Raw genomic sequence first — 12,202 nt, forward strand, 5'->3', positions numbered from 1 at the left:
TAAAATACACTTTAAAATTGTTCCAAAATCTATTTTGAGTGATTGTCAAACAGTTCAATTTTTTCTAAAATGACTTATTTTCAGAATTAAACATTTGAAAAGTTAAACCAAACATATTCTATAACTAGTTTTATTATTTATATATATATATATAGTATCAAACACATTTTAAACAAAATTTTAAAATTAGAATCCAATTTCTAAATATGCTATAAAACATGTATCTGAAACATGAATTACAATTTTGTTTTCATTGAATCCCTTAGTTTCAAATTTCTTCACTACCAAACAATCCCTAAATTATCAAGAAGTCAAAAGATTTAGAGAAGAAAAATCTAGCACCGGTTTAGATTGGCTTGAGAAAAAAAAAAGTGTTTGTCAAAAGACTCATTTTTATTTAAACACTTTAAATAAAAAAAAAAGTATAGTTTAGATAAAATCTTTTTTTAATGCCTGAATTGTTATGATTTAAAAAAAAAAAACTGTATTTTATTTTATTTTATTTTTAATAAATTAATTATATGTGCTCTTGGAGTACTTTTATAATTTATTAAATACTAATTAATTAAATAAAAATCGATTTACTATTTTACTTAAAAACGTAATGTGTATTTTCCATATAAAATAGTGTGATTATGAATTAAGTTTGAGGCCGTAGAGAGGCGCGTGTGAGTGAAGTTAACACCAAAAAATTCATAGGCACGCATATTCTCTTCCTCCAAGTAACAACTCCAACGTCCCGCCATGCAAAATCTCCAACGCCCCACTTTCTCTCTCTAACCCCCCCCCCCCCTTTCTCTCTCTTCTCTGTAATTTCTAACCATTTTCATGGCCTTCACTAAAACTCCATCCTCCACTTCCAAGCAATGGTTCTTCAAATTCCCTTCTCAATCTCCATCTTCATCATCGTCATCCTCACAAAATCTCTTCATCACTTCCAAACAATCCTCCAAACGAAAATCCTCCTCCATTCTCATGATCATCTTCCTCTCCTTCATCCTCCTCTGTTTCTTCCTCTCTTTCACTCTCCTCTCCTCTAACACTACCAAACCGCTTACAATCGCCGCCTTGGACAACGAGTTTCCCGATCAAGAAAAGATCAAAATCGGTTTAATCAACATTAGCACTGACGACGAAGATGAAATTCACCATACGTTACAACTTCTCGGTTTAATCGAAGAATCGAACCGAAGTGGAATCGAGACGGTAACGATAGATTTCCATCGAATCGAGAACGATGATCTCGAATGGAAGAGTTTGTTTCCGGAGTGGATTGATGAAGATGAGAAGTACAACTCGCCGAAATGTCCGGACATTCCGATGCCGAAAACCGAGGTTTACTCTGATTTAAACGTTGTCGTTTTGAAGATTCCGTGTAAGAGAGGGATATTCAGAGACGTATTTCGGCTTCAGGCGAATCTTGCGGCGGCGAGAGTGGCGGTGGCGAGTGGATGGGTGGAGGAGGAAGTGTATCGGACGGTGTACGTTGTGTTTTTGGGAAAGTGTGGGGCTATGAGAGAGATTTTCAGGTGTGACGATCTTGTTGTTAAGGATGATCGGACGGTGGAGGGAGTTTGGGTTTATAAACCGGAGATGAAGAGATTGAAACAGAAAATTTTTATGCCTTTTGGATCATGCCAGCTTGCGCCTGTTTATGCTCGGACAGGTTGGTTTCTTTTTTTCTTTTTCTTTTTTTTTTTTCTTTTCCTTAAAAGATTTTCTTTCAATTTTAATTTCCTAAAACTATTTTCTTAATTTTCTTGTTTTGAATTTAATTCACTTCCATATCATTTATATATATGCTTAATTAGAGATTCAAAATAATCATTAATCACTTTTAAATATGCCTTAATCCTTCCAAACTAATTTTTATTATGGTATGAAATATTAGTTTTGAATTATTAGAAACATATTTTAAAATGTGAGTTTGTTTTCTATTTTTAATCTGTCTATAATTTAAAATTATTTGAAGGTTTAAATTGGTTTTTTTTACAAATATTAATGTTATTATTAAAATGATTAGAACAAATATTATGCTCTTCAAATACAACATGGGAGTGTTTGGCTCGTGAAAGTGTATTTTATAACGTAGTACATACGTGAGATATTAGAATTTTGAGTTTGTTAATCTATAGTCCATGGTATGCAAACACCATAATATATTAAAATTGGAAGCTAATTTTCCAATTTGCACTTGTAATTATACTCGATTAAATGCTTTGGTCATATAATATAAACTTTAAGTATATATTAAGTACAATATGTTATTGATTGATTAGTATAATTTGATTTGAAAGACGTACAGTAATTAAAATATTATAAAACTTATATATTGGGGTTAGTTATTTATTTTTATTTTTTTCTTTTTAGAAGAGTATTGGGGTTAATTTGGTATATTACATTTTTTGTATTGAAATTTGTAGTCAAAAGAAACGATTTTCTGAAAATTGCAGATTTTGGCAAGTTAATTATTGTTTTATTGCTTTTTGTTTTTGCTAAGTTTGGTAAGTTATTAATTGTTCATGGGAACCACAGATATTTTTTCAGGCAAAGTTACATTCTATTTTAACCAAAATTTCATTTTTATTGCTCGATATATCTGTTCTTATTATATTAAATAAAAATATGAATCTGATTTTTTTTGGGATGATTCTATATATATATGTATCTCGTCCATTCAAATAAACTCATTTTCTTATAAAAAAAAAAGGAAGAAATTAGAATGATAGTGAAGACCATAGATATTTGTTTACTCGTTAACTATATATTATTATGTTTAATTATAGACTTAGCCAAGTTCAATAACATCATATTATAATCAAAGTGAGCTTAGTTCAACAATAATTGATATGTTTTTCTTCCAAAAGATTAGAAATTCTAGGGGTCATTAAAAAAGAAAAAAAGAAAGAAAGAAAAAACACCACATTACATATTATTTAGAATATAGACAATATTACAATTATGAAACTGAGGAATCAACCTATAATCTTAGGAGAGATGTTACTACCAATTTAGAAGAAGCTCTAACCTTATATACTAACTTTTTGATGTAGTGTATATATTTAGTACTACTGTTGATGAAAACGTTTAGTAGGATTCTATTAATTAATTACAACTTCAATCCCGGTTTATGTCAACTAGGTCTCTAAAATTTAAAAACTTTGTTTAATAATTAAGTTTCAGAACTCTCAATTTTGTGGATCTACAATTAGGTTGTCTCTTAACTTTAAAAATACTTAACAAATTTCTAAGCTTTTATTTTATTGGGTTTAAATTTAAGTCATTGACTTTCAATTTTATGTCTATTATGTCATTGTCTATTTAACATTTTAAAAACAAATCGCACAATCTATTAGATACAAACTTGTACGTTTATTATCTAATTTGATATAGAATTCAATTTTATGTCTAGTAGATTTGTTAATTAAAAAATAATAGAAATTCTAGAGAGTAGACATGCTAGACAAGTTTTCTTTTTCAAAGTTTAGAGATTTGCTTCACATTTTTAAAACTTTGAGGAACTATTAAATACAATTAAAAGTTCAAATCTCGATTAATTAATTAAACTTGTAATTTAACTATGGATTCAAATAGTGTGGATGCTATTCGTTTGTTGAATGGAGAGAGATTGATAATCTCTCCATCCATTAAGTCCTCAACATGTAAGGCTTAAGTATAGCTCTCATTCGACAAATATCCAAACATTTTGACATGTTAACAGAATTCATAATAGTATTGCTAATAGAATTTGCAAGATGAGTGGGATCGATATTTTGGTCAACTGTGTGAGACTCAATTTCTTTCTAACTAGTTGATTACACTTTTTGAGCAAGATAAGGAAATGTAATTGTTTATGCATGCATGAGTTGTAATTCCTATTTACTTGTATGTAGGAACTTGTTATTATCAACTGTTAAAATATCTCTACTACTCGATTCGAATTCAATTATATATATGATATATATTATTGTTCTTGGTTTTGTAGGGAGAGAAGTTTGGAGGAAGTTCATGCTACAAAAACCACCAAAAATCAACTCAACAATCCATCACCATAGTAAAACCAAGCCAAAAGAAGCCTATGTGACAATTCTCCACTCCTCGGAAGCTTATGTTTGTGGAGCCATTGCTTTAGCTCAAAGCCTTCTCCAAACCAGTACATCCAAAGACCTCCTCCTTTTAGTTGACGACTCCATTTCCCCCAACTCCCTTCAAGCCCTAAATGCCGCAGGGTGGGACGCTATGAAAATTGACCGTATTCGCAGCCCGTTCGCCGAGAAAGGCTCGTATAACGAGTGGAACTACAGCAAGCTACGAATATGGCAGCTCACGATGTATGAAAAAATTGTGTTCATTGATGCTGATCTTTTGGTTCTTAAAAACATTGATCAGTTCTTTGGTCTGCCTCAGCTCTCTGCTGCTGCTAATAATAAGATGAGGTTCAATTCTGGGGTTATGGTTGTTGAACCATCTGCTTGTTTGTTTGAGGAATTGATGGAAAAAAGCTTTGAATTGAAGCCTTATAATGGTGGGGATCAAGGGTTCTTAAATGAAGTCTTTACTTGGTGGCATAGACTTCCTTCCAGAATCAACTATCTCAAGATCTTTCAGAAGGAAAACAGTGAAAATGATTCAGGTATGCGATCATATTCTTGACTTCCTGAGGTTTATATATATATTCTTAGATTTTGTTATAACGATATTTTGGTTTTAGGTTAAAAATCATGTATTTAGTCTCTGTTATGTGTCTAATTAGGATCTGTTCGGATTGAATTGTTAATTGTTTAGATTCTATTTGATAATCATTTAGTTTTAGGTTAAAAATTATGTGTTCAATCTCTATTATCTGTCTAATTAGAATCTGTTTGAATTGACTTTCTAATTGTTTAAACTCTAATTTATAGCCATTTAGTTTTAGGTTAAAAAGATGTTAATCGGATAATAAGGACATTGATGTACATAATTTTTTTCTATTCTTTTAGATAAAAACACTCCACAAATTCAAATTTTAACACAGATTTAGAAGTCAAACCAAGTTGTGAAATTTTTTTTTACGTTAAATATTAGTTTTTTTTGTTTTTTTAAATTAGACTTGTCTCTATAAATATTAAAATAAGAAAACTATAAGTATAACGAGTGCTTAGGTAGGAAATTTATAAATCATGGTAAAATATCAAGTTGTAAGAAAACAAACATAATTTTCAATAAAGACCCAAGTAAAAAACCGAATAGTTACTAAACATGATCAAAATGGTTAATAAATGAGAACCTATAAAAAAAATTAAATGAAATAGATAAACTCCTTCATTTAATAATCATTTAATTATTTATTTATGCTTTTTGAAATTCAATTAAGAACTCAAATATTTATCCTGGGACAGATATCATTGAATATAATTTGTTAATATAATTTGAATAATATTATTCACATGTTTGGTATATATAATGTTAATATGAGTTTGTTATTGAAATAGATCCTTATGCAATACATTATCTGGGGTTAAAGCCATGGATGTGTTACAAGGACTATGATTGCAACTGGGACATGGAAGACCACCAAATATTTGCAAGTGATTCAGCTCATGCCAAATGGTGGGAAGTCTATGAATCAATGCCAACTGAATTGCAGCATTTTTGTGGTCTCACTAAGAAGATGGACTCAAGAATAAGAAAATGGAGAAGAATTGCAAGAAACTCAAGTTTTCCCGATGGCCATTGGAAGATCAAGATCAATGACCCTAGACGACACCGTTTTATGGATGCTCAATAATAGCTTCTCAGTACTACACAAAACTCCTCCTTCTATTTCCAAATAATTCTCTCTTCATTTTTCACACATATAAAAAACCTACACACAGCTTTCAACTTTAGATTCTTTTTCCCCCTATAGAGAAATGAGATTTTGTACAGTGTGATGCAGAAAATTTATATTAACCCTTTTTTTCCTCTCTTCTATTTTCTTGGAAATTATATTTTACTTTTTTTTTTCCTATATATAATATTTGGGATGGGAATTATGAGTTGGTTTTTCTGATTAGGGAAATAATTTTCTTTTAAAAACATTTTAAATTATTTAATTTCAAAAATAAGTCTCTTTGAAATAAATTAAAGTGTTTGGTAGCCACTCTAACTAACTTTTCAAGTGTATTTTAATCAATTTTATCAAAAGTGTTTAAATAAAAATATTTTTTTTAAAAAAAATACTTTTTTTCTCAAATCAATCCAAACGAATCATAATTTTGAGAGGTTATTTTGCCCTTATCAATTGCTAGATTTTTTTAGACTTAACCAAATCAAAAACCAAAAGCCATATATATGATTGTTGCAAATATGACTTTAGTTTATAAATTTTTTAAAATGTCTAATAAGTGTATGATTTTTTTTTAATTTCGTATAGTAATATTATGTCTTTGGCATATTCAAATTCTTTTAAAAAAATGATTGATTTATTATATAAATAAATTACAATTTCACGTTTGATGTAGTCTTTGTTGGATCAACACCAACACACAGCAGAAGAAATCAGGATCCATAAGCATTCTAATTCATTAATTTTGGTTGAAAAGAAACAGGCTAAATACAGAGAGTTTAATGGGTTTCAAGAACATACCTTGGCCGAACCAACGAAATCTTCATTTCTAGCCGCAAAATCCTTCGAATCCTTGTGTAGACCATCATAAGATCTTCCCTACTATCCTCTTGGTGCTCTAGATTGAGTTGTGGGGTGGAATCAAAGGGAATATGGAGAAAACTCACTGGACATAACCCATTGAAGAACACCTTCATCCGAATTTTTCAGTAAAAATTCAATCGGTTCTCTTCTCTTTCTTCACTCCAATCTCTACAATATATTGCAGACTATCATGCAAAGAGATGTGTTGCATGGGATGCAGCTCATGCTTGGAGTAAAGCAAAGTAGAGAGTGGGTTTCTTGTAAGCTACTTTGAAGATGAACTTGAAAACTCATTTTCAAGTTTTGTGTGATTTTTCCATTTTCCAAAAATCCAAAATCGATTTTAAAATCATACTTTATTTCTAAAATCAATAATTTATTAATTTTCTAATAAAATTAATAAATAATTATTTAAAATTTTTTAATAATTCTTAACTAATTTAATATCTAATATTAAATTAATTTTTACATAAATTTATCATCATATATTTAAATCATATTTAAATATATTTTCTCCTAATTTCGTTTGATTCTAATTTGAATGTTTCAAATTAACTTATCACGATACTCTAGAGCTATCCATTTCCGAGCTAGTAGGAGGACTTCATGGACCTACAGATCATGTGCTCCAACGATCCGAGATTAATCGGCTAAACTACCGATCTAACCCCCATTTGTTAACTAATGGGTCACTCCACTAAAGCCCATAGTTGAACTCCTCACTGTAGATATATTATGTCCACTCGATATAACCATGATTGGTAAGTTAACCCTTCACAAGTTGTTCGTACTAACGGCTGGGTCAAATCTCTGTTTTACCCTCGAAATTATCTCTTGTTCGTTAAGTCTCCACTGATCCTCTAATGAATAATTGTTTTGTGATCCAACCACAAAACCGAGTCCCTCTCATGCCAAATGAGAGGGCGGGATCCCTTATTCAAGCCCCAGAATCAGCACTTAAGGGAACAACCTCTCTACTATCCTTAAAGCGGGTAGGAGTGAATTCCCTCTTGCACCCTATGTCCCCATCTATCTATCCAGTCTTACCCCTGAAATGGCAGTCATGTTGGGCTGGCACTGTTGAATCAACCTCCACCTATGCAAATCTTAGGGCAATCCCAAATAAACAGGAGTTCATAGTTAGCTCAAGATTAAGGTCAAGTTACCTAGGTCATCGCTTTGAAATAGCCAGTCTTAAATAGTAAACAGCGTTATAAAGTAAGAGTGACTCATTTCGTGGTTCGATCTTGTACAAACTCTTTTGCACAAGGACACCCCCACTTCTCATGTCCAACATGAACGAATTAGGATCACTTCGTTTGTAGCACTTTACAACTTCTTGTAACAACTACAGAGCAGGCCGTCCAATAGTGTTACCAAAATAAGGTACTCAACCTTATCCATGTACTATAGATCATTTTAACTATTTATTCGAAACTGGTCCATCTTTATGTCTCCACATAAAGTTCAAGTACTCATTCAATAGTCAAGGGACTTTTAGATTTATTAGATTTCTATTCAAGTAATATATCTATTCAATAACACCTTTATTGAATTTTCAGAATAAGCTTCATTATTTACATACCACAAGTTTTAGGACATAAAACCCAACAGTCTTGAGGCTTAAACTTTAAAATTTATGTCTATTAGATCAATTCATGATTTGTATCAAATAAGTCAATGACACATTAAACAAACAATTTAAAATTTATGTCTATTAGATCAAAAGTCAACAATTTGACTTTCATTGCATTTTTTACTTAGTCAATAATTTGACTTTTAATGAAATTTTGACCAATTTCATTTAATTTCAAAATTAATTTTAATAATCAATTTTAAAATTAAATTAATTTTAAATAATTAATTAAACAATTTAATTAATTTAATTTAATATTAAATCCAACAATAATCCAAATGAATGTGAATCCCTCTTCATAGTCTTGATATTTAAATCTTATTTAAATATCTCGTATTTTCTCTCTCTTTATGTTTAATTCACAATTAAATATTAGGTTAAATAAATCGTATATATTTACCGCTTTGCTCCAAAAACTGAATTTGAACACTTCAAATTCGTTCATCACTTTGTTCTAAGGTTTAGTCCAATATATGAGCTAGTAGGGGGACCTTATAAACCTATAGATCATGGGTTCCAACGATTCGTGATTAACTGGCTAAACTCTTTAACCTAATTAACCACCATTTGTTAACTACCGGGTCACTCCACTAAAACCCAGTAGTTGCACTCCCCTCACTATAGATATATTATGTCCACTGATATAACCATGATTAGTAAGTTAACCCTTCACAAGTTGTTTGTAATAACGGTTGGGTCAAAAGTTGTTTTACCCCCGAAATTACATCTTGCTCCTTAAGTCCCACTAATCCTCTAATGAACAATTGGTTTGTGATCAAATCACTAAATCGAGTCCCTCTCGGGCCAATGAAAGGGTGGGGTACCTTGTTCAAGACCTGAAGTCAGCACTTAAGGGAACAACCTCTCTACTATCCCTAAAAGCGGGTAGGAGTGAATTCCGTCTTACACCCTATGTCCCTAGCTATGTACCCGATCTTACTCCTGAAATGGGAGGCTTATTGAGTCGGCGTTGTTGAGTCAACCCTCACCCATACAAATCTAAGGATAATCCTGAATAAATAGCAATTCATAGTTAGCTCAGGATTAAGGTTAAGTTACCTAGGTCATCGCTTTGAAATAGTCAGTCTTAAACAGTAAACAACATTATAAAGTAAGAGTGACTTATTTGTTGGTCCGATCTTATACAAACTCATTGCATAGAATGCCTCCACTTCTCATGTCAATACATGAACAAATCAGGATCACTTTATTTATAGCACTTTACAACAAATTGTAACAACTACAGAGTGGGTCGCATCCAATAGTATTACCGGAATAAGGTACCCAGCCTTACTCATATACCATGGACCATTTTGGTTATTTAATGAACTTGATCCACTCTTATGTCTCCACATAAAGTTCATGTATTCATATAATAGTCATGGATATTTAGTTTATTGGATTTAGACTTTACAAGTGCAATTCCCATATTCAATAACAGTTCTATTGAAGAAACGTCAATAATATCTATATTGATAATAGAATATGTTTAACATTACAAACTGCGAGTTAGGACATACAATCCAACAAACTCCCACTTGTACTAGACTCCAGTGGATTTTACATATATATACAAACATATATACACTATTGAGTAATGAGAGAATAAATACAAATAACTACGGCATCAAATAGCCAGTACTTCTCCCATTTGCCCTAGTTCTATCTATTTCGTAGTCCTAGTCCCATTAGATGACCCTCGAACACTTTAGTCGAGAGTGCCTTTGTAAATGGATCAGCCAAGTTATCTTCAAAGGCAATCTGCGTGACAATCACATCTCCTTGGTGTACGATCTCCCTAATGAGATGGTACTTGCACTCTATGTGTTTTCCGCGCTTATGGCTTCTAGGTTCCTTTGAATTAGCAACTACACTACTATTATCACAATACAGACTAATAGATAGATGCATATTTGGAACGACTTCCAAATCAGTCAAGAATTTTGTGAGCCATATCGCTTCTTTAGCTGCTTCACTAGCATCTACGTACTCAACTTCCATGGTAGAATCAGTAATACAACTTTGCTTGATACTCCTCCATACTATAGCTCCTCCGTTCAAAGTGAGTAGTGACCGCAAAGTAGATTTTCTAGAATCTATATAGGCCTGAAAGTCATAATCAACGTATCCAGTAAGGATCAAATCCTTAGCACTATACATGAGCATATAGTCCCTCATTCTCCGAAGATACTTGAGGATGTTTTTAACGACAGTCCATTAATCATATCCAGGATTGGACTGATATCCGCTGACAATTTTAACTGCATAGCATATGTCGGGACGAGTACACAACATGGCATACATTAAACTCCTTACTGCTGATCCATATGGAATTCGTTTCATAACCTCAACCTCTTGAGGTATCGTAGGACACTGTTCCTTCGACATATGAATTTCATGCCTGAAAGGCAACATACCTTTCTTAGAATCTTGCATTTTATGTCCCCCCATAAGAACCTCACGTGCAAGTTCCCCCACAGATTAACTATATAGGCATAATGAAAACCGTTTGGCAAGTCAAGGGACCCAACATCTTATCTATATAAGATGCCTGAGACAAGGCTATCATTTTGTTCTTGCAGTTCTGAACGATTTGGATCCCAAGAACATACTGTGCTTCTCCTACATCCTTCATTTGGAATTACATGGCTAGCCATGTCTTCATGTCAGCTAGAAATTCTACATTATCCTCAATGAGTAGAATATCATCAACATATAGAACTAGAAAAGCTACAATTTTGTTGACAATCTACTTGTAAATACAAAGTTCGTTAACATTTTGTTCAAAACATAAGATTTGATTGCAGTATCAAATCTCATGTTCCAAGATCGAGATGCTTGTTTTAGCCCATCAATGGATCTATTAAGTTTGCAAAAAAATTTCTCTTGACCATGTACAATAAACCCCACTGGTTGAGACATATAGATACTCTCTTCAAGATAGCCATTTAAAAAAGTTATCTTGACATCCATTTGTCAGATTTCATAATCATAAAAAGTGGCAGTGGACAAGAGTATCCTAATTGACTTGATCCTGACAACCGCAGAGAAGGTTTCTTCATAGTTCACCCCCTCTCTTTGGGTAAACTCTTTTACCATGATTCTAGCTTTATAGGTTTGTACCTCACCAGCTTGGCCTCAATTTCTCTTGTAGATCCATTTATAATTAATGGGTTTTACCCTTTCTGGTTGATCTACAAGATCCTAGACTGGATTAAAGTACATTGACTCTATTTTAAAGTCCATGGCTTTTATCAACTGGTCATTATCCACATCACTCATTGCTTGTTTAAAAGTCAATAGATCCTCTAAGCCATCGTCAGGTATGACGACCTGAGTTTCGGTTAAACCCATATACCGATCAGGCTGTTGCATAACCCTCTCACTTCTTCAAGGCATTATCAACTCTTGAGAAGGATGTGAAGTGTTGGGATTGGTGTCCTAATTCTCCCAGAGTCTCGTTGTTTTGTAAAGATACACATTTTTAATGAATAAAATAAGTGTTATTTAATTCTAGCATTTACTCATATCCAATAAACAAAGCTCCTTAGTTATCTTATGTGAACTTAAGCATGTATATGTGATATACAAGTAGATCATGCCTTAAGTGATAACCTAAATAGGTCTGTAGTATAAAGATTAAGGTGGGATACCTGATTCTGGTGATGCTACGGATACGACCGCTTTGTAGAGGTATACAAGTGTTGTAAACTACTACAAATGGTTGATCCTGACCATTCATGTGGAAACGTGTCAGCGGGGGTGTCCTATACAAAGAGTTTATATAAGACCTGAACTACGAGATGACTAGACTCTGTATATAACGTCGTTGATACTAGAGACTTGCATCTCACCTAAACGACCATAAGTGACACGACCTCAATCCTAAGTGTTTT

General features: G+C 32.4%; 1 protein-coding gene across 1 annotated transcript; it reads left to right on the forward strand.

Moving 5' to 3' along the window:
* Positions 1 to 663: 663 nt before the first annotated feature.
* PGSIP4 (plant glycogenin-like starch initiation protein 4) lies at positions 664 to 5,936 on the forward strand. The gene is made up of 3 exons (XM_039021103.2): positions 664 to 1,666; positions 3,986 to 4,633; positions 5,472 to 5,936. The coding sequence occupies exons 1-3, from the start codon at positions 829 to 831 to the stop codon at positions 5,765 to 5,767; spliced, it is 1,782 nt and encodes a 593-aa protein (XP_038877031.1). The 5' UTR covers positions 664 to 828; the 3' UTR covers positions 5,768 to 5,936.
* The last annotated feature ends 6,266 nt before the right edge of the window (positions 5,937 to 12,202 follow it).

This window comes from Benincasa hispida, chromosome 6 (genome assembly GCF_027475165.1).
Source record: "Benincasa hispida cultivar pf3 chromosome 6, pf3_genome.v1.1, whole genome shotgun sequence".
NCBI classification, from domain to species: domain Eukaryota; kingdom Viridiplantae; phylum Streptophyta; class Magnoliopsida; order Cucurbitales; family Cucurbitaceae; genus Benincasa; species Benincasa hispida.

What these genes read in the sequence shown, in the direction of transcription:
- PGSIP4 (XM_039021103.2), top strand. Translation starts at nt 829, where the DNA reads ATGGCCTTCACTAAAACTCCATCCTCCACTTCCAAGCAATGGTTCTTC. An exon ending in GCCTGTTTATGCTCGGACAG is followed by an intron (nt 1,667 to 3,985) that starts GTTGGTTTCTTT and finishes TTGGTTTTGTAG; the next exon opens with GGAGAGAAGTTTGGAGGAAG. An exon ending in AAACAGTGAAAATGATTCAG is followed by an intron (nt 4,634 to 5,471) that starts GTATGCGATCAT and finishes TTATTGAAATAG; the next exon opens with ATCCTTATGCAATACATTAT.